General features: G+C 39.9%; 1 protein-coding gene across 1 annotated transcript in view; it reads left to right on the top strand.

The window, feature by feature from the left end:
* LOC124164449 overlaps nt 1–27,245 on the top strand; it is a 623,547-nt gene that overhangs the window by 192,158 nt on the left and 404,144 nt on the right. Inside the window, exons 2-5 of the mRNA XM_046541774.1 lie at nt 11,429–13,198; nt 16,982–17,545; nt 21,395–21,703; nt 25,500–25,914. Of these exons, the coding sequence (XP_046397730.1) occupies nt 11,429–13,198; nt 16,982–17,545; nt 21,395–21,703; nt 25,500–25,914 (3,058 nt within the window). The remainder of the gene's footprint in view (nt 1–11,428; nt 13,199–16,981; nt 17,546–21,394; nt 21,704–25,499; nt 25,915–27,245) is intronic.

Below are 27,245 nucleotides of genomic sequence, written 5' to 3'. Positions count from 1 at the left end.
TCGCTGAAGCAAGTTATGCATATTTATCAATTTTGGAGGAGTTTGCTTACTGTACATAATGGTTTAATGGAATTATTACGTGTACGGGGGTAGTGTGTCGTATTTTGTCTTGTATGATTATACACGATCGTATAATCTTAAATCAACAATCCTAAGATTGGTTTGACGCAGCTGTCCACTCCTCTCTCTTATCCGCTAGTCTTTTCATTTCGACGTATTTCTTCTCTTTTAAAGTCTTTATACCTGTCATATGTAACTCATTCGGGGCCATCCCTTGCCCTTCTTCCCTTTCACCTGTCCGTCGATGATTGTGTTAATCAGGCTATCATGCCTCAAAATGTGTCCAACTAAGTTGTCCCGTCTTCTACCGAAGGTTTTTAGAGAACTTCTCTTTTTCCTCACTCTTCTTAGCACTGCATCACTACATACTCTGTTGATCCGTCTTATTTTCATTATTCATCGGTAGCACGCCATTTCGAATGCTTCCACCCTTGACTTCTATGCTGCTGACAACTTACAAGCCTCGTCTCTATTGAGAAACATGCTCCGTATGTAGCATCTGATGAATTGTTTCCTTATTTCTAAGCTTGCATTCTCAGCTGTAAAGGGATTCGTCTTTTTGTAGAAAGCCCTCGTTGGCGGCCGTATTCTACTGACTGTTTCATTCTTCCTTTGTCCGCTGTTGGTAGTTGTCGCAAAATATCGTTTATTATTAATTTCATATCTGGAGTATATTCTCCATTTTCAGTGCTGAAATCATCTTATGAGTTGAGATTGTCAGACTTATTTTATGCCTTGTCAAGGAAACTAATAAGGGAATCATCCTCAGTGTGATGTATTTCAAGCCGGTTGTTCAAAACGGCGGAGAATTCTTATCGGATGCCATGGAAAATTGACAATTAATATAAACTTCATGTTCCATTTTCAGCTTGAGCATTCAGATTTTCTTAAGATCATCATGTCTTTATTTAGACTTTATTGTGTAGATGCAATGTGGTCTGCAACGAATAACTCTTAGAAATGAAGATTTGTCTGCTTTAGAGTGTCCCTACGACGGTATTTCAAGAAGGTTTTTCTCTGTGCAAGTGTTGCATTCAATTTTCAGTGAAGGTACGAAACTTTTCTCGGAAAATAACGAGAGAAAAGTCGAAGAGAAAAAAATTTAGGCTACGATACAATGGGTATGACTGAATTTCAAAAATATACGCACAGGATGTTTTTTAGTACTTCAGAAATTCTTAATTGTAATTAAAAGATGAAAAAATATTCTATTGCATACAAGCAGCAGATTTAGCCTGGATTATATGAATGAAGAAATATTAATGTAATGATTTTTTGAGCCGCAGTTCGTTGCCCTCTCGCACAACTTGGTTCTTCACGTTATTTTTAAACGATTTTATAAAATTTATACGATATATTTTGCTATACACTGAAAATCGATAAAAAATATGCCATCTCACGGGTGCGGAAATTGGACTGATTCTTCATTTCTTAATATTCAAACGTAGTTTAACTATTTGAGCAATTCTTAGTCCTATGATATTATCTGTACTTTCCTAGTACAAAGTACTGAGATTGTATACGAGGTATCTATATGCTATTTAACCCACTCACTCATACAAGGTCGAGGATGAACTATACGAGATAAAACAAAAAGTCATGTGATCGACCCTCTCTAGAATCGTCCATAACCCTGGGAAAAATTGTAGAACCGCTAAACTTTCTAAATTTTGATTACATATTGATTTGAAATTGAATATGGACTTTAGTTCAAAATATTGGCCATAAAAATCTGACGCTGCGATCATTCGAAGGAAGATAATAAAAAAACCATCATAAAAACAAATTTGATTTAGTCGAGCGCCAACGAGTATATAATATGAAATTAATTCATCCTTTACAATTGTATGAAAGCATTTAACATTCTACTAAGCGTTTATACAGAACAATGACAAATCTTTGGCGGAGGAATTAGTTTAATTCAGAAATTCAGAATAGTAATATTTTCTATCTTCCTAGAATATTATCATGCATTTATGAGCTTACATAGGACTCGAAGCACTCGTTTTAAAGTATTAATACCGATGCCCATAACCGCTGCGATGCTTTACTTTAGTTTAACTAGTTGAATAACACCATGATTATTATGCTATTATCTTATGTTCCTGGTACAAAATACTGAGATTATATACAAGGTAATCATTACATAAAACTAATGCATCCTTTGCAAATGTATGCCAGCATTTAAAATTATACTTAGCGTCAGTAAAATAGAAAAATGACGCACATTTTTGGCGGGGGAGTTAGTTTAATTCAGAATACTAATATTTTTTGTCATCCAAGGATATTTTCGTGAGTTAATTAGCTTACACAGGGCTTGAAGCACTTGGTGTAAAGGATTAACATGGAAACCTCCAACCGCTGGCATAGCGACTGTACCTGCGGGACCTAAGATTTGGAGCTTGCGCGGTGCTCACATAAGCCGGCCACTATCGGTAATGGCCTTGTGTGTCCGTTAAGCTCCTTGCTCCACAGATCCGCATTGTCCCCGCAGCGCATGGTATGGCCGCTTAGAGGTCCCGCTCCGTACTTTCATCACGAGGCTAATAATGCATGTGGTGAAGGCGCATTTTTTCCCCTTCTCTCTCTCTCTCAAAAACAAAACGCGAGCGGAGGCCGCTAGGATGCGCCACCACGCACGGTTGTAATCCCAGGGCCCGGCACGTGACCTCGGCGTGAATATTTTAAGGGCTCCTCTTGCCTCGTTCACTTCGGCGCTGCGGAGAAGCGTACTTACTTACTTACTTACTTAGGAAAATTCAGAGGAGTAAAGAGCCCCAGCCGGCGGCACAAAATATGTTCGTCTGCGGTTCACAGAGGCATAGATAAGAGCCGCAGGATGATTGCTTAACAGCGTGTGCCTTTCTGCTTACTTAGAATATAATGAGAGGCCCATAATAACCTATGAGTTACTGTAATAACTAAAGTAGGCACCTGACAGATAATTCTGTGCAGAATTCTATATCGAAATGATCTGATCCAATTTCCTTTTATGTACTACTATATTATTTTAGAAGCTGAAAAACGATGATATAAAAATATTGTTCCTCATTATTGCATGATTCCTCTGCATTAAGCCTGCCACTTATCCTTCTTATTTAATATTGACCTAAAATTCTATGCGAATTCGAAATATTTACCCACATAGCAATTCTTGTTCCTCCACCTATATAGATGAAGAGATAAGCCTTTTCTTGCTTTCAAAGCGTATCTTGCGTTAATTATTACTTTACCATTAAAAAAATTATTTATTACGTAATGTATTACGTAGTAAACCAGCTAATTATCCTTCTGATGAAATGTCGATCAAAAAATAATTTTAGTTCGGGAGCTTTCCTCATGTATTCTAGTTCTTACACCTGTAGTGATGAAGGGATAAGCTTTTTTCTTTTAATTTTAATGCAAATCTTGCCTAAATTCTTTCAGAATTTGAAAGTGAAAGTTATAAAGTTTTTATTCCATTAATTCCGCAAGCCAATAACATTGCCTTTTTAATGACTGTGACATGAATTCCCCATGTGTGATACGGTTTCGAGACTTAGCATGTACCACAGGAGGCAGGGAGGTATGATTGTCACTGGCATGAATTATTCCGTTGTCATCACGACCGGATTATTTAAAGCGCTTGGTAACGCGATCAGAATTTTTGGGAAATTTACATTTCGATGACTCATCAGGGTGGGTCATCGGAATAAACATTTTCGTTTTCCCGAAAATTCTGTTTTCATTACAAGCCACTCGAAAGAAACTGGTCGCAATGACAACCCATCAGAATAACTTCCATTAGTGTCAATCGTACCCCGGAGTTGAAAATGAGAGGGTAGTCCGAAATCCGAGAATTGGCGAGTACTTTAAAGTATCCGATCAATGGCGTAGCTAGGGGGGAGGCTTACAGAGGATACGGACCCCCCCCCCCCCCCGAAATATAAAAACACAAGTATTTTCCTTCATGAAAAAAACGAAATATTGAAAACTCATGAATTTACAATATATTTCGGTAACAAATGAAGTTTTTTCGATTGTGGAAAGTGTTAAAATTAGTTTAAAACCCATTACTTAGTATACTGTTTTACAAAATTCCCCCCCCCCCTGGTTTTGGAACCCCCATCCCCGAAAAACGTCCTGGCTACGCCACTGAATACCATAGAGAGTAAATATAACTGTCATATGTGAGAACGGATATTTCCGCGGTGTTCGATGAAGTTCTTTATTTCTGGTTACTATCGCGTCGGTTGCTATGGCGATGACAACAGTTTCGCTGCCACTACTGCCAGCGTCTTAAGGTCGAAGATGCCGGTTCACAAATTTCATCATGTCCAATCTGTTGCCTCCAAAAGTAATCTCACTCCTATTTCCACTAGTGACTCGATTCTCCACACTCAATTCCGAGACTTTTGGTTAGAAAACATAGCTTTATGGCCACATTATCCATTACACTTCCCCATTATACCTTACTTAGTAATAAAATCAGCTGCAGTACATTAATTTTCGCCATGAACTTTCGCTCCCGCATTCCAAAACGATGCATAAGTTTGGCATAGACTTGCCGCTTGCAGGAAATCGTTTTGAAATCCAGCCTCGCTGAAACTACAGAGGCATTCGAGGGCTTGCATTCGTCTTGGCGTCTCCAGATCCGTTCAATTAGCGCCCTCTTGATGCCATAGACGGAGTTATCGATTTGTGGGCGCCATTCAGAGCCTGTGCGACCGAAGGAGGAATGAAACTCTTGGTGCTACCTGAGTAGGGGGGAGAAATTCATTTCACTCTCAAATAAATCTACCTTCTAGTACATCGGGAATTTCCGCCGAGGAAAAAATCATTTCCCTTAATCGTTTAGGTTGGTCAGAGCTAATGATTTTTCTTGCGTGGAATATTTTCACCTCGTGTGCGCAGGTGCTATATAAGATCCGTAAAGGTATGTCCATGGGATCCCGCGTTTATTTCCTTGGAGATTCTCTATCTGCGTAACATTTAATAGTGGCTTGTACTAAACATGAGCAGAGTTCGTTTAAGTATCATAACCTAATATTTATTATTATTCCTAATGAACACAGTGCCATATTTTGGACTGACAGTTAATTTGAAGTGACCTCAATTGGACCCCTCTTCTGGAGCGGGTGAGATTTTCAAAAATCAAATAGCTCGGGTTACGTCACAGCTCTAAGTACACACATAGAATGAAATCAGGGTTGTGAGGCGAGATTTTATGTAACATAATGATGTAAAATGTAATACGCAAAGGATGCAGTGCATGTCAAATTTAATTTTGAACCGTGCAACTAGCTTTGACGCATTCGTGAGCCAAAACTAGATGCACGGTTGCGTCGAAACTAGGAAACGGTTCAACATTAAAGTGCACGTGCTCGTAAGCTAAACCCTTTTAATGTTTTACTTAGCATCATTATTCTCCACAACATCTAGCCTTATACTGTTGATTTCATTCTATAAGTGACGTAGCCCTATCTCTCTGATCTCTTAAACTCTCACCCGTTTCAGAAGATGCTTTCTATTGAGGTTACCTTAACTGCCAATCAAAAATATTTCTCAATTTCAATTATCAATAATATCACAGGCCAACAATGAAAAAACTTTTTACTGAAAATACCTTCTTCTTATGTTTTTAAAGTTGCTGAATCCAAATATTATAGTTTTGAAGTTGTATAACCCACCATTTATTCACATTTTACAGTTAAATTTATGATTTCAAGCAATATTTTTAGAATTTAACAGATTTTGTGTAGTTTAATAAAATTGAAAAAGTAGGTCTAATGAACGAAGATAATGGGGATTACTGTTGGTATTTTACCGAGAAGTTCAGCAAGCGATTCTACGCAGAAAAAGCTACTCAAGAAGGTTCAAGGAAAAAAGGGAAAGAAAATGTAGACCAATTCCAGTTGACAAGAGAACCCTGTATTATCACGCTGTATTAAATGCAAACAATTTTATCACGATGTAGTGAACAGTAAATACAAACAATTTTATGATGTAACACAGTGTTTCATTGATTTCCCTGTATACCGTATAGGGGTATTAGACTAAATATTAAATACATATTGCTGGGAAACTATGGGTGATACAAAAAAACTAAGGCCAGGTTTGGATTCGGCACATCAAAATCTATAAAGATCAGCTATTGAAATAAAAAAAGTTTTCAAACAATTTTTTTGATGGCCTGTGTACACTGTACAGGGTAATGATACTTTAATTAAATCTATTCATACTTGTTACCTGCTGATATTTTTTACCTGGCAGCGGCAAACCTTGTGGGGAGGGAAGTATTATGTACGGACAGGTGTAGGAATTCTCGTGGAATTAAGAATTCTAAAAAAAAACCCGCCGATGAACACCACTTGCTGGGTTGCACGAAGATGTAGGAGAGAAATTCCGTTCCACGTTCTATCCCAACAAGATATTTCTCCTCTTTTCCCCTTTGCCTTCATGGACCAGTGTTTCCTCTACAATAGGTTTCAGTATCTGCATTCTTAGATAAGCCACTAAAGTTTTGATAGAGAGAAGGAACGGAATGGGAAAATTAACCGAAAAGTTTGGCTATGATCTTCATCATCGAAGTTTCGGCTTCCCGTTGAATCTGTTATCATTGGTACATATCGTTTATTAATGGATGCTAAAGTTGTCCTCAGACGCCATTTTCGCCGTCGTTGAAGACCTTAATGCAAGACATCTTGTTCAAGTGCATTCTCAAGTCATCGAGGTCCTTCATTAAGGAGGCTGTTACCAGAAACGAGGTGTATGTCATTCTCATGAAAGTTTCGAAATGCGCATCTATAATCGTACTTCATCGACTAATGACCATAAAAAAGCTTTATTTTTTTTTTTAATTTCTGGAAATCATATTTTACTATACACATTTTCTCACAAGATCTTTTGGTAGTACTTGTCAAACAAAAGGCCAAATTTTGGTTACTCTATGAGTGCCTCTATTTAAAAAAAAATGTTAAAATAATGTTCGCTATGCCATATAACTCACGACAAAATTAAATTTAGGCACGCTATGCTGTTAACTTTTTGGGATTTTAGTAAATAAATTCTCTAGATGAATTCAAATGACGTTAATAACATGATGCAGTCTGTTAGAATACCTGGGAAAATATTAATTTAAAAATATAATGAAAATACTATAAAAATTTTGGGTTCCATAATTTTTCTTTTAGCCCCAACGGATATCGTCTTATTTCGCAATTTTTTTCGTTAATGCGAAAAGCATTTGTTTTGGATCGCGCAGTCGCGAACTTACCTCCTTAATGCCCTCCATTAACGAAAAGAAAGAGGTAGTACGTGCCTTTTAGAAGGTTCTTACGCTGCCATAAAGCGAGGTAGGATGGCAGACTCGATCTCCAAAAGGGATTATTTCCTCGTGCGATTTGGGTTTTAAGCTCCTAAGAAACCTTTTTACCTCGACCCCATTGTTGTTGCTTTGGGCATCACCAGCGTCCACGCTGTCTTTGTGGCGCTAAGTGCCTTGCGAGGATGTCATCAACTGGCCGCTAAACATCATAATTTTTCCTTACAAGAAAGCTCAGGTTGTATCCATTACCAGAACTTGTTATCAGCAGAATGTGGAGCACATAGTGAGATATTAAAGAAAAAGAGAGTTTTTAAATGATCCTTCTTTAAAATGATGTTAATTTCATTCTGAAAATCGTTTATAAATGCAAAGTATATAATGCAGTGAAACTGTTTTACTACCATGAAAAAAACTTTTGCTTCAATTTTTACCTAGGATAACGACTGATGCAATGAGGAATAAGAATATCTAAGGAAATGATTGACAGGTATTTCTATATTTCCTGCAATAAAATTATTGGATTGAAAAATCACTCCAACATATCATGGTTTTAGCAATAATAATTGAATAATAATATTAGGTAGTTAACAAAAATTAAAGGAGGAACTAGCTTCTGGTACAATATGTTTTTGGAAACTTAGTAATAAATTCGCTCGTAAGTTTAGGTATCTCGGTCGCAACAGATTTTATGATTTTGCGGTACAAAAATACCGACTATGGTCAAAATATCAGCCGAATTGGAATGCCAACAAAATTGTTGGCATTCCAATAAACCTCTAAGGATTACATTATGTGAAATTTATTAATATGTACTTATCATTTTAGCCGAAAAATTGCGTCTCTTCCTTCCCCAAGAATTCTTAAGATACATGGCCATTAATTACCCTGGCCAACAATTAATAAACTTTTTTTTCTGAAAATACCGTATTCTTATGTTTTTAAAGTTGCTGAATCCATATATGGTGGTTTTAAAGTTGTATCACCCACCATTTATTCACATTTTACAGTTAAATTTATGAAATCAAGCAACATTTTTATAATTTAACAGCTTTTTTATAGTTATAATAAAATTGAAAAAGTAGGTCTAATGAACGAAGATAATGGGGATTACTGTAGGTACTTCACCGAGAAGTTCAGCAAGCGATTCATCGCAGAAAAAGCTACACAAGAAGCTTCAAGGAAAAAAAGGGAAAGAAAATGTAGACCAATTCCAGTTGACAAGTGAAACCTGCATTATCACGCTGTAGTAAATACAAACAATTTTATCACGATGTAGTGAACAGTAAATACAAACAATTTTATGATGTAACACATTGTTTCATCGATTTCCCTGTATACCGTATAGGGGTGTTAGACTAAATATTAAATGCATATTGCTTGGAAACTATGGGTGATACAAACAAACTAAGGCCAGGTTTGGATTCGGCACATCAAAATCTATAAAGATCAGCTATTAAAATAAAAAAAGTTTTCAAACAAAATTTTTTTGTTGGCCTGTGTCATTAATAGTAATAATGCTTATGAATAATTTCAAGGCGATATTTCCGACATGATCAATTTTTAATCGTTTTTAATTTCATTTCTATCCTGGTGAGTTAATAAATTGCAATTTTTGTGCCTTGCATGCTACTAAATCGTTCTATATTTATCGTATATAAGTACTGTATCCATTTACGGCTAGGTTATCCAAACTCGTGAGCATAATCCTTGTCACTCTGGAAGCGTAAATCTCATCAAGTTATCAAGGGCTGCAGAAGTTCTGAGCAGCCAGCGAGAGAATTTAGCGCGCATAACTTCACACCAAGTTTATTTTGTCCGAAAATGGAAATGGCACTGTGCAACTGCGAAGCCAATTTGTCATCGCCGATTTGGAAGTGAAGAAGTAAGCAAATAGTTACCTGGGAAATGGTAACCGGATATGCGAGTGCGCATGGCCGTTATTTATAGATGAAGCATGGTTCATCCACTTAAGTAACCAATTAAATACATTCAAAAAATGACTTGTTAAGTGCAAAATAAGTGACGTAACAAAGGTCTACATGACTTGTTTAGTGTACATTCAAAAACTAATTACTTGTTAACCCTTTCTAACCCAGAGCTGTTTCTGGAAGAAATCAAATTTCAAGATTTTTCATTTTGAAAAATAGAAAATTTTGGACTCAATCATAATTATTGTGGCAGCTAAATATTTCGTCATTACAATTTACACCACAAAATAATGCGTAGTTGAGATATTTCCTGAATAGATCAAAAAACTTATACTTTTTTGATGTTGCTTAGAAGCAAAATTGGGTTATAATGGGTTAAGTGTAAAATAAGAGACGTTACCAAGTTCTACTCAAGAATGACAGTTATTAAACATTTTTCTTGCCTTACTCCATTCCATTCATCGGGCGCTTTTTCTTTGTAGTATAACTAACGTTTTATGTTATCCAGTCGAAGTGTATTCAGACCTGTTTTTCAATGAGGAATTTATGAAATTCCTGTTTATGAGAACTGTTTTTCACTACGCAGTAAGAACTACGTCGCTTTTTAATCATTTTCCCGTGTCAAAAAATGTTCTCCCTTTAAAATTACGTTCGCGGGATGAAATTTTTTTCAGTAAATATGTATTAGGGGAGTTTTTCGCCGTATTTGGTCGGATGAAAAAATATTTCTCAATGTTCTCTATGACTTTGTAATATCCACTGCGAAAAAATGTAAGTATACCTCTCAGTTATCGTATAAAAGGCCTAACACCTTAACGTCACAAAGCTTGCGCTAAAAAAACTGTGGGCTCTAATCGAAGATTTAAATTAGTGGATATTTGTTTGAGCTTCGTTTTTTTCAGTGATTTTTTTAAATTTCTGATCGGGTTTTCGCGATTATTTCTGATTTTCTGTAATTAATATCATTTTATTAATATAAATTCATCCTTGCTTAAACTGATTTAAGTAACAATCAGTAAAAGATTTGATGAATAATATTTCTTTGTATTGCTGCATTCCCCGTTTTAAGTTTAAACCGTATCTTTGGAATTTCATAATTTGACCTTGTTAGTCGAGGATCAATCATGCAGTCATGTCACGAAGCAATGAACAAATCGAATCCCTGCAAACGTGTAAATAATGGCTTCCTCTGAGCTGCGTACGAGTAGTATTCCTTGAATCAATCACCTTTCTAGTTTCCATGACTCCAACTATTTTGACGGGCAAGAAACTAACCGAATCATAACAAGCGTGTTAAATGAAATGGTTCTTTTTCGGTCGTCTTAGGCTTAACCTTTTCTATTTATTACCTAATTTACTAAATTCTAATAGGCTCTAAATATACTCACCTTGTCACAGCTGTTGAATGTGGTCTTAAGTTACCTTTGATAAATTTACATGTTTCGATCGAATTTGGACTAAATCCGATTCTATTAGATATTATGTCTTCTAAATTGCCATAGGTTAAAAAAAATGAAATTCTGCCACACTTGTTGGATGTGGTTTCATGTGTGTTAGCCGTGCACAGAATTTCCGGTTGCGGTCACCTTTCAGCTTAATCTGATTGTAGCAATTACCATGATTTCCAAATTTTAATTGGATCGAAAATAATTAAATCAAGGCAAACAGCTGATCAAGATCTCCATTATATGGCAATCGCTTCAATCATTTAAAGAAAAGTGTGCTTTTGCTTGAAGACCAGGATTCAAGTTCTTTTTTTCCTTTCATTTTTTCTTGTTATCAAAACCTATTTATATATGTATTCGTTACGATTAGTGCCAAAACTTGTTATGTTATTTTCGTTTTAATTATATTGAATATTTTTTGTATTTATATACAAAGTTTTTTTACTTTTTAAGCCTTGCTGTGACTTCTTCAAAGCCGAATTTTTATTTTTTGCATCGCTAATATGGAATATTTAGTCAAAATAATATTTTTCAGAGCAGAACATATACGTTTTTCTTTCCTTGACTCTTATAAGTTTTTCCTAAAGCATAATAAATGCTCATTACCTCATTCATATAACTAAATATGGATTTCATTGTTTTGATCTCCTTTGAACCTTTCCCTGACTCTTTCTCTTTTCTTCCGCCAGAGGCCCCAACGTGTCCGTCCTCCACCTGCGCTGCTCCTCCGAGCCGTGGGACCGGGGGGCGGGTACAACGCCCGTCGACCGGACGGGAGACACCTCCCTGGAAGGTTCCTCGGTCGGGTGCTTCCCCAAACACCACCAGGTGCACCGACAACTGAGACACCCCGGCCTCAACAACCCGCACCAGTCGCTGGACGACCCCCGCAACAGGATGCCCGGCGGATCCAACAGGCCACCGCGTATCGGTGGACCGCCGCAGGGGCCGGGAGACATCAGGGGCGGTAGCGTCGAGAGGGTCTGCAGCAACAGGTTCAACTTCCGGACGAGTGGAGCGGGGAGCCTCGGTGGCGAGAGGAGACCGATGTACCTCAACGGATCGAACAGATCGGCCGGTTCCTCGATGGTCCAACTCGGGGGTAGCGATGACCTCCACGACGGATTGCAGACAGACTCCAACTTCGGTCCTTCCGGGATCAGGAGGGCCGGTAGTGGTGGAGGAGGTGGAGAAGGGGGAAACCCTGGAAGGGGTCTGCTCCTTGGGGTCGAGGCCGGTAACGATGGCTCGGATGCCGGCGGGGGTTCCCACGTGCTCCTTTCCGGCCGTGCCGCTATAGCCGGCCGGGACCTTTCTCCCGTGAGGTGGAGCGATAAACACGCCCAAGGCGTCTTCTTGGGACGATCCGGCTGGGTTCAGGTCAGGCGGGAACCGCATTGGAGGTCTCTCGAGGCAGAACCTGTCACTGACTCTTACTTTGACTGCTCCCCCACGGACGAGAACGCAAGACTAATCGAACGCTTATCTGGCTTGACCGGACAGAATTCTGGTGGTGACAACGGGGACAGTAACGGTCGTAGGAGACCTGCAACTTTGAGGATTCCTCCCAGGGAGCTGAGGAGGTGTCTGTCTACCCCTCCGCCGGAGCTACTGGAACCATCCTCGCCTACCCACGGCGGTATCATGTCCCCGAGCGATCCGCTGCACCCCCTGAACACGCCTATCATATCTCCACCACCCGCCTTCCAGGATTCCAACACGGCTGCAGCAGAGGCTCCTAGGGTGCGGTCTCACAGGAGGCCGCCCTTGCCTCGATCCAATGCAATAACCTCCGACGGGAGCTCGCCTCCGCCCCCGCCGGCACCCGACTCTCCCCCGCCGCCCAGGATCAACTGGAGCACCCTGCCGACAACGACTTCCCCAAGCTCAGGAGCCGTGGCGACAGCTCACGTCGCGGTCGGAGTCCCGTCTTCCGCCTCCTCCTACTCCTTTTCCCACTCCTCCTTCTCCTCCTCGACGTCTTCCTCGTCCTCAATGGACCACCACTTGCTGACGCACTCGGCCTTCAGGGGTCAAGGGTCGCACGGACTGCACAGGAGGGCAGTTCCCGAGTCCGGATCCTTGGATTCACCCTTTCCGCCTCCTCAACAACAACAGCAGCAGCAGATTCAGAGGGGGCACGCTCCCCAAGGTGCCGTCTCCGGTGGTCGAAGCCTGGACTCTTCGCCATCAGCCCCCGGGAGGAGACCCCAGGGCATGCCTTATTCGTCGTCTTCCTCGGGGAACGTTCTGGGCAGCGGGAACACCCCGTCTCCTTCGCAGCCCCTGCCGCCCGGCCACCCTGCTTCGGCGGCGCAGTCATCGAGGCTGGCCCGCTGGGGTCGGAGCCCGGGTCTCCGTCACGAGGCTGCCTCTCTGGACAGCGCCACGACCCTGGATGTTGATGAGAGGAGCCTGAGACTGCCGCCGCCCGGTCCACCGCAGCACCTATTTCACAGGTACCCATTGGCCTTTTACTCCAGATATAGTAGTTGGCGACTCGTGGGGAGAGAAAGAGACAGAGAGATGTCTGACGCATTTTCTGGTAAATAACTCTTATATGCAAGTTTTTTTATGTGGGCATGAAGGAAGAGATCTCGAATACTTATTTCCGCATCATGTATTTGTTCATATCATCCATATTAATACATTCCTTTAAGTCATAAATTTTTTATTCCCGTTGGTTTAAGTTATAATTAATAGTAGCGGGCGTAACTTTGGACTTTTGGAGCATGGAACGTTTACCATGTGGAAATAGCGAAGTTAATATTCCTTCTATTCCTACGAAGGCTTAAGTTAGTTTTTTTTTTCATTTTTACCATATATATGGCTTTGAGAGGACATCTTTCAAAACGTTTGTCAATCTTTCATACGGTACATTTCGTGGTTCATCTCTATAATTACGGACCAGTAGGTACACAAATTAGGGAGTAGGTTTCAAGGTCGCGTCCTCTTTTTAGGCATTATGACTGAAAGGAATATATTACTGGTACGATAGTTTCATATGTACATTTACCGATTCCTTACCCAATGATTTCAGTCTTTCTCATAATATTTTTTAATATTTACTATGCTGCCGTACAGTAATACCTCTGATAATTTTTCTTTTTTTTCTATTCATGTGTTAACCTTTCATAATGCTACTTACGGGAATCATTGTCCTAAGTTATAATTCTAGAATGAAACTTCATATAATCGTCTCAACTACTTGCATATATTTAGTCAATATGTATTTTCTCAGAAGTATTGGTCAATGATTGGATTATAACTTTTTAGTACAGACAGCATTTCAGTAAATTTATTCAAAATGTTTAAAGGGAAACCCATCATTTGCACTGCAATCATTCAGCTATCATGTACATGCAAAGATTTATTTGAAAATTCCTTTTTAATTATCAAAATATACTTACCTAGCTATATTTTAAGAGCCGTTTCAAATGGCATTGCTATGTTTAGCCATTTTTTTAGGTTAAACGTGTTCTTACAGCAATACAGACCGCGTACGCTTATTAAGATTATTGGAATAAGTTTTTTCGAGCAAATACTTGCTCGCCATTATTAAGTGAATGAATTATAATTGTTAGGGTAAACCAAGGATATGTTAAATAAATTGACTGAAAATTAGTTTTTGCTGAAAAACTGAAGTCCTATCTTTGACCAGAGTTCCTGCAAAATACGTAATCAGTGTACTCTTCATAACCTTTATGTTAATTAGTTGCTTTATTATTACAATTATTTTATTATATTCCCCTCGTTAAATACCTTCATTAATGTAATTCAAATGTTTCAATTCCTTGATATTCCATCTGCTTTTTATTCGGAGTTTAACTTCCTTTTCTCTCTTGCATAACCTTTTCTACGCTTGGTTTCTATGCCTTAGCCTGCAGTCTGATTTGTATGTTGTTTGATGTAAGATTATTCCCCTATTTTCTTCTAATCGAATGATAGTTAATATGCGATTTTATGAAATCAACTTCCATATCTGTTTCATCTTATTTTTTCCTTACTTTTCCATAGTTGTTTCATCATTTTCTGTCTTCTCTTTTCGAGTATATTTAATATGACATACGTACCAAATGTATTTCCCTGATAACAAGTCCTATTCCTCAATAGACTTATTTATTTAAGGCTAACCTTCAATTCTTGTCATTTCATTAGGAATAGGGCATTCTTAATTCGGCCATTCTTGTTATTTTTCTATGTATGCAATCTCTGTCTATCCCTGTTCCTATCTCAAGTAACTTGCCATATTTTTAAGTGTTTTGAAGATGTTTTAATTTACATATGTCATTTACGGTTATGTGACTGTTGTGAATAATGAGAGGTATTTTCTGTATGTTTCCTGATAATACGTTGTGGTCTTGTAAATTTATTTATTCTATATTTACTCGTTTTTATACTAATACTAAATGTATTTCCCCATATTGTTAAATCTCCCTTCAATGTCTATACCTTGCTCTCATACTTTGATTTTGTATGCAAGTTTGTGGGCCAGTTAGCATGATATACCTTCTCTCTATGCATTAATCCATACCTAATCGTTTGGGCTAAACTTGGAAGTTATAAATTTCTGGATACTGGATACTGATGTCAAATTGCTTGCATTGTGCTTTCTCTGGATTTCCCACATTTTATTTTCTTCTTGTAGCATTCCTTTCCCCAATAAAATACTTCATGGCCTTAGTAAATGATACCAATACTGACCATTCTTCTAGCTCAAACCTCGGTTTACCGTGAATCATGCAGATTATAGATTAATGTTTGCTATAACTATCGTAATGATTGACAACTATTGGTGCTAAAACATTCATTCTTTATCACTAGCGGGAAAACTTTCAATCGTTGCAAAAAATGATAGTTTCTATCTCTTACACATGTGCAAATCACTGGAAAGATCTGTCATAAAACTGCTTTGCGAGAATTATTTTGGTTGTTCTGAGTCTAAGGCATAGTTTTACCGAGGCATGACACCAGGGGCGAAAGACAAAAACACTGTCTCATGCCATATCAATCCAGTTCTTTGGGCCTTTATCTTTCTGAAAAAATAAACATTTTCTATCTTTGAAAGGTCTATTTGGTTGATAATTTTTTTAATATTTCCATCGAAAAAAATTTACTGTGATTAATATATACATATTTAATTTTAATATTAAGAGTATGTAGTTTTTGTGAAAAAAGTGACCTTAATTAGACAAATTATATGCAATCCTTTATCGTAATTAATGCTGAGGACACTCATCAGCTACTAAATTTTCCAGACCTCTGTTAGTACCGCATGTCGTCAAGTTTTTTTTTTCTTATGGAAGGATAATCATTTAAATCGTTGGAAAAATATACCGATGATTCAACCATATAAGGCATTCTATTGCTGGTCTGGATTTGACATGAGTTTTTAACACCTAGCTACCCCTGGCAGAGGCGGACTACAAGAAATTCTAAGCGAAGTTTCCGTCGAATGGTTCAAAGCTTGCTCTGTTTGGGTAAACTCCATGCAAATCTCATACCGGTACCCCATGACCGCCATCGTCAGTCGAGATACAGATATCAAAAACTTCATCTTATATTGGTTTTCCGTGATAATTTATCACGGAAATGATAGCTTTCCTAATCGTGTCAAATTAAGTACGCATACTTATTTAATTCATTCATTTTCAAGATCTTTTCAAAATGGCATTGTGTGTCAAAAATATATTAGTGCATAAAATATCGAAGCCAGGGTCGGTGGTGGAGTTTTATATTAAAGTGGGGAAATTGCCATTTGTAGTTCATCATGGATCATAAGTTACTTCGCCGAGAAGGCCTCCCATATCATAACAAGACCATCCTGCCTACCTGTATCTAGCCTTTTTTATTTCTTTTGTAAACCCATGATAAAATATGAACTAAAGTCGTAATTTGTAGCATTTATTTAAATCTTCGACCATCTTTTAGTTCGCCGAGAAGGACACATGTTATAACAAGGCCATCCTTCCTACCTGTAGCTAGATTTTTCTTTATATTTTTGTAAACTTATGATAAAATATAAACTAAAAATTGCCATTTTTAGATTATATTTCATTATGGACCATCAGTTAGTTCGCCCAGAAGGCCTCCCATACTATAAAAAATACCATCCTTCCTCCCTGTAGCTAGACTTTGTAAAAAAAATCGGCCCATAGAGTAGGCGTGTAGCCCAAGATGGGGATAGATAAGAGTATTGCAAAGTGAATGTAAAAATAAAAGACCTGACCATCACGACGCAGGCCTCCGCCGGTCCTGACCCCTTCCCCGGAGGAGAGGGAATTCCCGGCGTCGTCCGGAGGCGAGTCGGGGCGGCCCCCGAGCAGGAAGCCTCCGCAGCCCCCCGCCCCCGCCAACCACCACCAACGCCGCCCCTCCTACTCTTCCCCCTCCTCCCCCGTCTCATCCCACCCCCATCACCGCCCCTCCTCCTCCTCCTCCTCTTCCTTGACCTCCGTATCGGCCATCGCGTCCCTCAACCTACCCCCTCCGCCCACCAGGACCACCAGGGCCGGACCGTCGAGGACCACGCTGCCCTCGCCGGTCACGCCGGAGCCTTCCGTGCCTGGGTACCCCCACGGGCAGCCGGGTCCTGCGTCTTCCATGAGGCGGGGGGCGAGGGAGGCGATGCAGCAGCAGCAGCAACAGCAGATGCAGCAGCAGCAGCAACAACAGCAGCAACAAGAAGACCACGGCTACTCGTCCAACTCGAGCAGGGTGAGGAGGTCCAGGAGTCTGCAGTTGCCGGAGAGTCGTTTGAACGGTGCGGGTGGTCGCAGGGTCGCTGGAAGCAATGTCGCCAACAGGTGAGTCTCTTGTTTTCCTGCATTCTTGTCTTCCATGGATTCAGAACCATTCCTGCTGCCACAAACGTAATTAACATATATAAATAATATTTGCAGCATAGCCATGAAGAAATTAGGATTCGTCAAGCGTATGGTGGGAAGATTTTCGGATGAGAAAGTAAACGAAAGGTGCTATTTCCCTCTAGTCCGACCGCACCTTGAATATGCAGCGAGCGTATGGGATCCGGTGCAGAAAGACTTAATTCTCGAACTGAATAAAATACAAATCAAAAACTGCTACGGGCGTACAGTGTTGCAGTGAACGGATAGTTTTACCCAAATGTTAAGCGAATTAGGCCGGGAGCCGCTGGCGACTCGGAGGCTGCGCGCTAGGCTTAGATTGCTTGAAAAATTGAGATTAGATATCTTTAAGAGCGACACAGAGAACATAATATTAGAGCCACACTATATTTCCAAGTGCCATAGAAGCGATAAATTAAGAGAGATGTTTTGCCGAACGCATAGATATGGGAATTCGTTTTTCCCCCGAACCATAAAGGACTTTAATAAACGCTAGTCCCAACTTCGTCAGAGCACTTCATTTATTTTTAGCTAAACGGTTGGTGTCGTAGCACCCCCTGCCGAACGCCTTTTAGGTGGCTTGTGGGGTATTGTGTAGATGTATATGTAAACGACTGTTTACACGTTGCCATAGCCTGCACGAGTCTAAATGTACGAACGCAAGAATGAACTCGAAAATGCACCGTGTTACCACCACAACTTGCGTGAGTGCATGTATAGAAAATAGAACCTTTTCTATTTTGGTTCGTGAACTTTTATATTTTCCTTTCTCCGGTCAAAAACATCGTTCACGCAAACAGATCTTCTGTGTTAATATGTCGTTTAAACAGGTATCAGGCTCAAAATTAGAGCGGAGAAGTGGGGCACGTTCCCCGGGCTTTTTCAGATTTCAGGGGGCGGCAAAATTACAGGAAAAAAAGTTCGCTAACAAATGATATTTCATTTTTATAATTAATTTATTTTACAAAATTAATATATTATATGCTATTAAAAATAATATTAATAAAAAATAAAAAAGTTTTTTACTTTAAGCAGTGCAACTTAAAAAATAGTTGCGGAAGTTTTATATTTTAGTGGTGGGATAGACGCATAGGTAGGGCCGGCACAACTGATCTTTGCCCCTGCTGACAAAACCCACAGTTCCGGCCCTAATAGGCCTTAACGGGTATTGTGTGAGACAAGACTTGATTAATAAATTCTCTACAAAGTTTGAGACGAAACTGTTTTTTTAACGATTCCTTGTAGCCATGATATGGATGTTAATTATCTTCAAGAACATTTCTTAAAGTCGCTCGTATATTTGTACATTCTTACGCTTGATTTTATGCGATACAAACAATTATAATATTCTTTTTCATTCAAGGCAAAAGAGTAGGAACTCTGCCCTTATCCCGTTTTGATTAATATTGGTAGATTCCCAAGAACCATGAATTATGCGTTTTTTAAATTAACAAAACATTTTCACGAATGCGCAGCCACAGGCCAAGCGTTAAAAATTCAAGAAACGTGTTTAAAATTCACAAAATATTTTCACAAATGCTGGACCACAGGCCAAGCTTTAAAAAATGCACTAGTAAAAACAAATGTTAGTATCGCCAGAATGATCAATATTGCCATCAGTTATTCAACACCATAGAAACATAAAATTAAATTGCCTGTGGTGAATCAAGAGACTGACCCGAATTGCATGCATGAAAGTAATATGAATCCGTGGCAAACTCAGTTTCCTTTGACTAGGGCCTCTTGATTCAAAAACAAATATGTCTAATAAGTTGATGACGTTTCAATCCTTGTTGGTACTAACTAGTTATGATAAATATTGGAAAAAATTGGAAAGCAAAAAATAAATGAAATAACGCCGAAATCATTTCTTGAGTGATGATGATGGGAATTCGCGGTTTATATATTAACTGCTCACGGCTATGCGGGATTATGGGATCACAAGGCGACCGGTCGCAGATCGTTTGTGTTGAAATAGTGAAATAAGTCGTGTGCGTTTGGTTCAAAGTACTACGCAGTGAATGGCGAAGAAATTTAAAAAACAATAAATGCAGGCTTTAATGGGTAAAGTTGTCGCGAGTAAAAGTAATTTATAATTTTTTTGCGCACGTAAAGTAAGTACATCTATCTCAAAACCCATGTATTCATAACTTTTTGTGTCACTTCGTAACCTTTTTGAATTACGCTTTTTTTTCAAATTTTTTCCCCAAAAAATCAGGGTATGATAAAATAACGCCTTTTTTTTGATACTTCTGAAGCATGTATTCAAAAAGTGGTTCATAGAGAAGAAAGCACAAGCGATAAGCGGACACGAATCTGGTACATGTTGCAGAGAAACATATCGTGTAGACATTGTATTGGTGGTAGCCTTTGCGAGACCTCTTATAGATCTTTATCTGATGATGAGGTTGATTTCGTACCGAGTAGCCGTATCTTAAAAAAAATTCATTTTTCGTTCCCTGATGAATTAAATAATGTATTTTTTTTATTTTGGTAGTATCGTCTTTGTGTTGACAGGATTAAAAAAATTGGATGAGCGCGTATTCATCCCTTGAATAATGACATATCTGTGAGAGGTCCTCGAATCCAAAGCCTCGGGTGGATTTTTTCGTTAATGAGACGGAAAAAAAAGACGGCAGGTCGATACACGCGGAACGCCAAACATTCCATCGTGCGCTTTGTCCTTCATCAAGTTATCATCTCGAAAAATAAGGCTGGAATACCTTCTAAGTGTAGGGAAGACTTCTTTTTAAATTCCGCTATATTTTTGGGAAAACTTGAAATCTCCTCCGTCATTGCATGCCTTTCGCATCTTTCCGTTAGTATTAAAAGTGGTTATAACTTCAAGTTTTCCTGAATTTCTTACTAATTTTATGTCGGAAATTGCATTCTCATTGACTTCTTTTTCCTTGGAATGACATTATGAGAAATTTTACGAATTTTAGACCACTTCCAATTCGCTGTCTCATGGAGGTGGCAGTTGGGGTAATATTTTCGGTTATTCAATAAGGTTTTCTCGTATTAACCATTGACTTTTACGTTTAGATATCTAAAAAGTGTACACCTACTGAATTTTCAACCGTCCGTCCCGTGGCGAAAAAGGGATTACGCTATTGTTAAGTGGTTGATGGTAATTCTAGTTAATGGCATCTAGAACCTGCAGCATGAAAATTTTTATAATAAATATAACTGTGGGAAAATATGATAGCCAATAAATAAAATAAATCAAGCAATCTTCAAGTTGACCAACCCTAGTTTCAACAAAATATGTCACTTACAAGGTCAAAAATCAAATCACGTGTCATCAAATCACTACATTCATTCAACGATAATTTAATTTATCCTAATTGTTTAATTTACCTCAATTTATTAATTTTTCTAATTTATGTACTCTTCTTCCATCATTTCCTAAAGGATAATTTGTTATTCATATGCAAAACTCGTGAAAAACTGCATTTAGAAATATAAATATGATTTTGAAGACAATTTCGTCACATTCCTTTTTACGCCAGTGTAATATTGTAGAAACCGCTGCTTGTGTTACTAATCAGCTTCTAAGCTTTCTAATTGTAATCAAATGAACGCGACTTATCAAATAAGGGTTAAAACGATCTATAGCCATGTTTATATTAAAAAGATATTATGAATATTACCCTGTTGAACATAATTTTGAAAAAAATATTAAAAAAAAAGTGGATCGCATTGCACTGGTCATAATAATAGTCATGTGAAGAAATTTTGGGATGGCTTGGTAACTTCAATCACTCATATCTTTCCCTTTCTCTACAGAGTGGTCGTTCGTATTGGTGAGACTGCGAGGGGTGAGAGGGCGATGCCACCTGGCGGTCTCCCCTCGTACCACTCGGAGGAGGCCCCCATGATCGGCAGGCAGCAGCAGCAGCAACAGCACGGAGGCGGCGAGATGGATGCCGGAGACGGGGGCGGTCCCAATCGGAGGCGGAAGAAGGCGGCGTCGATCCGGAGGCAGCGCGAGGAGGAGGAGGCGGCCGCCGAGAGGGAGCGGGAGGTGCGGGCCGTCAGGGACTACTTGAACGGCACCCGGAGCAGGGCCGCAGCCCGAGCACTCCTCATGCAAAGGCAAGCTAATTCACCCTCCATTCCTACTCTTACCACCAACAATGAAACTTAAAGCAGTGGAATAGTATTAAACATCTTCCTTTATATATTACTAGCTGACCCGGCGAACGTCTTACCATCTATTTACACAGGCCAACAAAGAAAAAATTTTTTTACTGAAAATACCTTATTCTTATGTTTTCAAAGTTGCTGAATCCATATATGATGGTTTTAAAGTTGTATCACCCACCGTTTATTCACATTTTACAGTTAAATTTATGAAATCAAGCAACATTTTTAGAATTTAACAGCTTTTTTATAGTTATAATAAAATTGAAAACGTAGGTCTAATGACCGAAGATAATGGGGATTACTGTTGGTACTTCACCGAGAAGTTCAGCAGAGCGATTCATCGCAGAAAAAGCTACGCAGGAAGCTTCAAGGAAAAAAGGGAAAGAAAATTGATCAATTCCAGTTTAAGATGATATTCCAGGTTAAGATAAGTGTAGATCAATTCCAGTTGACAAGTGAACCCTGTATTATCACGCTGTAGAAGAGCACCTAACTTAGGTAATATTTTAAAATCCACCCGCCCCCTCCTCCGGCACACACTCCCCCCACTTTCCTCCCTGACTCCATGCAACCGCCCCCGTTGCAAGTGCTGCCCCCTGCTACGCCCCACCACCTCACCTGTCATCAATAGATCCTCCTCCACACCGTCTTGTACTTCCTTCAACGTTGTCTACAGGTTGTTTTGTAATTTTTGCCCCTCGTACTACATAGGAGAATGTACCACACCCATATCCATCCGAATGAATAACCACAGGCACTCCTGCAAAACTCCCCCCTTTCATGAACCCATCCCCATTCACACTGCCTCACACCACAGTTCTCTCGACCAATGTTTTTCCCTAACTTTCATTGAAGTTCTGCCAGAGAGGGCAACTATCATCGAGGTGAGAAGGAGGGAGATGGCCCACATCTGGGTTGAAAAGGCGTTTGAAACGCCCGGGCTAAACATTGCCCATTAGCAGCCAAAGCAAGCCCTATCCTCCCTTCCCCCCTCTCCCCTTCCCCTTCTTCCGCCCCCACTACTTCACCAAGGAGGGCGACTGGAGGAATTTCCCCTGCCCTCAGCAGTTCACCTTCGGCACCGAAGATAGCGGGACAACCCGCTGAAACGTCTGCGAAATTTTTTGTGAGTGTCCTTCTTTATGTGTTTCTGTGTTTTTCTAAGTGTCATTTTTGTCCGTTCTCCTCATATATATATTGTAACGATACACGCCCACTTACCGTGCATCGTCGAACTGAGATTACGATCTAAGTTCTTAAGTTTTCGTGGGTTCTGCGTCTCGCGGTCAAGATGGGAACTCAGAGCTTTGAATGCAATGGCGCAGCAAGGAGATGAATGACCTCGTACACAGCGTTTGAATATCATACACAATTTATTAAACGAAAAGAAAACGAACACTTTTATCCTTAAACAATAATGAGGGATGGGGGTGATGCTGACTTGGACGAGACATAAATGACACACTGAAAAAAACGAAACGAATATACCAGAAACAAAAAGAAAGAAATCTTACATCTAATAGATGAGGGATGAGATGACTACTGGGATAAATGCACAGAAACGGACAAAAATGACACTGAATATTTCAAGAATCGACATGACACGGGCACTCGTTATCTTTCTCAAGTTGCGAGAAAAACCACTGCACTTCATTTTAAGACAGTCATAGGTAATGTTCGTTGCTTTACTTTAAAATTTTACAGGCTCCACGTTCTGTTTTATCAAAATGAGGCTGATGTCTATCCTAATGGAATGACGTGAACGGGAGAAACGTGATACAATCGAGACGGTCTTTAGACCGGGAAAGAGTGACGTGAGTTTATCTATGAGACCACTGGGTTATTAGGATGACACACGTGCACACTGGGGACTTTCTTCGAGGACGCATGGACTGGCTGGAGCGGGGGAGGATCGGGATTATTTCCCCGTCCTGGGAAAGGGTTTAGAGTACTTAAGTGTCAAACGGCGGGTCCGAATCCTTATTTTAAAATCCACCCGCCCCCTCCTCCGGCACACACTCCCCCCACCTTTCTCCCTGACTCCATGCAACTGCCCCCGTTGCAAGTGCTGCCCGCTGTTACGCCCCACCACCTCACCAGTCATCAATAGATCCTCCTCCACACCGTCCTGTATTTCCTTCAACGTTGTTTACAGGCTGTTTTGTAATTTTTGCCCCTCGTATTACATAGGAGAATGTACCACACCCATATCCATCCGAATGAATAACCACAGGCACTCTTGCAAAACTCCACCCTTTCATGAACCCATCCCCATTCACACTGCCTCACACCACAGTTCTCTCGACCAATGTTTTTCCCTTACCTTCATTGAAGTTCTGCCAGAGAGGGCAAATTATTTCCAGTGTTCTGACTCGTTTCTTTTACTGCTTAAATAACTAACTTAGTCGTGCTAATTGCTTTGTTTGAAGCTTGCAATACATTTTCATGGAAGTCGGACGGATGAAAGAACAAAAGCGAGAATATGATCCCATGCTTGGGACCAACACACTTTTCTTTCGACCGACCAAGGTTTCAGTACATAATGCCGTTTTCAAGGTAAAACCTAGTGTGTGGAAGTAAGACTAGCGTTTTTTTTATTTCCTCTTCAAACTTCACAAACATTGTTATTACACTCTATAAACAAACTCGGGAGCAAAAACACATCCGCAAGCCACAACTTTTACAATCCAACTCCCCTTACACTCCATCCCGCGCCAACAACAATAGGGTGGTTTCCTATTATTTTTTTATTACCTAAATCGAAAGATTATTACTCCTGGAGTACGTATTTCACGCTTTTAGATTTTTAAATGACGATATCTATTTTTCGCGATTAAATGAAAAGTGAAAATTTTCAAGCGCGCGAAAACGCGACGCGTAAGTAGGAATGATGGGGAAAAAGTCCGTGCGACGCATTTCTGGTTCCCCCTCCCGCCTTGTGAGGTGACCTTGATCGAGGCTCTGAGCGCTGATAGGACGCATGATGGTAGCAGAGTATCATGCTAGCTGGTAGCGCTTGGCTTAAATTAGGATTATTAATACCTTATCAAACGAGGAAAACTTTCAAATCTTAGCCAGTTTTAATAGGTGATTATTATTAGCTGAGTACCTTGCTGGCTTGTAGCGCTTGGCTTAAAAAAGGTTTATTAATACCTTATCAAACGAAGAAAACTTTCCGACCTAAGCCAGTTTTAATAGGTGGTTATTAAGACATGTTTCCCTGAGCTCTGTGCCTCATGCATGCATTGGTAACCTCAGACGATGTATAACTCCTATCCTCTCGTGCATCGCATGGGCGCCAATCTGGCCTTTTTCAAATGAGGATAAAATTTGACACTTGCCATTCGTCTAAACCGGTATTTCAAAAACGAAATAATTTGTGTATTATGAATACACTAATGGTGAGTAACTAATCGCAATCAATGCCTTTCGTTTTATTTGATGAAGGAAACTACCCTATTGCCCCACTCCACCTCTGCTGCTCATTATTGCCCGCTTCATTGCACTCTTCCCATCAACCTTCACACCCACATCCAATCCAAAACAACTCAAAATTAAGCGTTACGAGACTAAATAACTTCTTTATGCTTGATACTTTCTCTATCTCTATTCCTTCTCTATCTCTAAATCTCTACTCCAAAAACATTCGGAGCCTATGTTAATTACCCACAGCAAACGATATGGAGGAAATTGAGGGAGACCCACCCGGATTGTTTCACGAAATGCATCCTGTCTCCCTCCTCAGGTACTTGGGCGTGGGAGAGGAGGAGGACGAGGACCCGCGCATGCAGGGCCGTCGGTTCGATGGCCACCAGATCGGCAGGGCCGACGACCCGAGCCAGATGAGCCGCTCCTCCTCGCAGCAGCGGAGGAAGACGAGACGGAGCCGGAGCGCAGAGCAGGGAAACGCTTGCAGGGACCTTGAGGTGATCGTGGTGGGGGACCACGGGGGACTGAGGCCGGCTCTCTCGGACCCAGACCACAGGGCCCCGCGCAGACACCAGGCCTCGGCGAGGGCCAACGGCACGGCCCGGGCGCCGCCCATCGGATCCTCCCTCTTGATGAGGACGTCGCGGAGTTTCCCGGTCGGCAGGGGAGCGCCTCCTGGAGTCGCGAAGAACGCCCCTCCGGAGCCCAAGAAACCTCAGGAAGGCAAGAAGGTGAGGCGAGAATTAATTCAATGAGCATTCTTTTTATTTGGGAGTTCTTACACCTCGAAGAAACTTTTAAGATGATCCTCACCATGCCCCTTCCAGTGGCGGATTCAGCATCAAATTGGGGCGGAGGGGTGGTTTCATGACCCGGGTTCGGATGTTATAGAATACATGTGGGAGAGAGTGGCGTTCTCACGTATAAAGTTTTAATAATATTTTTTACGCATTATGGAGCCTAAAATTTTATTTTTATTCTTGACGCAAGATGAAATGGAACAATTTTACACATTCAAGGGCACAAAAATTATTAAAATAATAAAAATTGAATTTTTTTAATTAAATTTGGGGGGTGCCATGACCCCTGTGACCTCCCTCTGAACAAAGATGAAATGGAACAATTTTAGACATTCCAGGATACAAAAACTATGAAAAAAATAAAAATTGAAATTTTTTATTATATTTGGGGGGTGCCATGACCCCTGTGACCCCCCCAAGAATAAAGATGAAATGGGACAATTTTTGACATTCCAGGATACAAAAACTATTAAAATAATAAAAATTAAAATTTTTGTTAAATTTTGGAGGTTGTCATGACCCCTGTGACACCCCCCCCCTGAAGAACGATACAATGGAACAATTTTAGACATTCTAGGATACAAAAACTATTAAAATATTAAAATTGAAAAATTTTTATCAAATTTAGGGGGTTGTCATGACCCCTGTAAACCGCCCCTGATTCCGCCACTGGCTCCTTCTCATAAGTAATAGTAGCGGGCGTGATTTGGTGGTAATCCTTAATCGAACGCGTTAAAGGAATATAAACTTTGCTTTTTCTACATGTTACTTTATTTAGTCCGACGATGGTTTCGTTACAGCAGCATTTTCAAGGTGAAGAACAGAATCGAATCTTGAATCAGGGTGGGGTTGAGATGAATTGATGGGTGAAAACACTTTTAAAATTTTCTTTGATTAGAAATAGAACCATACATGCCTGGCACATAGCCGGGCGAGGTTTCCTAGAAAATGTTACGCTGTAACGAATCCATGGTCGGACAAAATAAATCAACCTTTGGAAAAAGCATAGTTTTTATTCCTTCAACTCCCACCAAGGCTCCTTTTTCTTATGTGTGTCTCACATCCACCCCGCTTTAAGCCTTACATGTTACCACATTAGCTTCATCGAAAAGTATATGATAATTTCATATTAAATTTTCAAATACATAATTCGCTACGAGCAATTAGCAAATATGAAAACATCCATATAATATAAAGTGAAACAAAGAGACATGGAGAAATTAAGTATGAGCTTGGGTGGGGTTGAGAATGAATTATGGCCG

The sequence above is a fragment of the Ischnura elegans genome, chromosome 8 (assembly GCF_921293095.1).
Source record: "Ischnura elegans chromosome 8, ioIscEleg1.1, whole genome shotgun sequence".
Lineage (NCBI taxonomy): Eukaryota > Metazoa > Arthropoda > Insecta > Odonata > Coenagrionidae > Ischnura > Ischnura elegans.
This window is presented reverse-complemented; position numbering and strand designations above follow the sequence as displayed.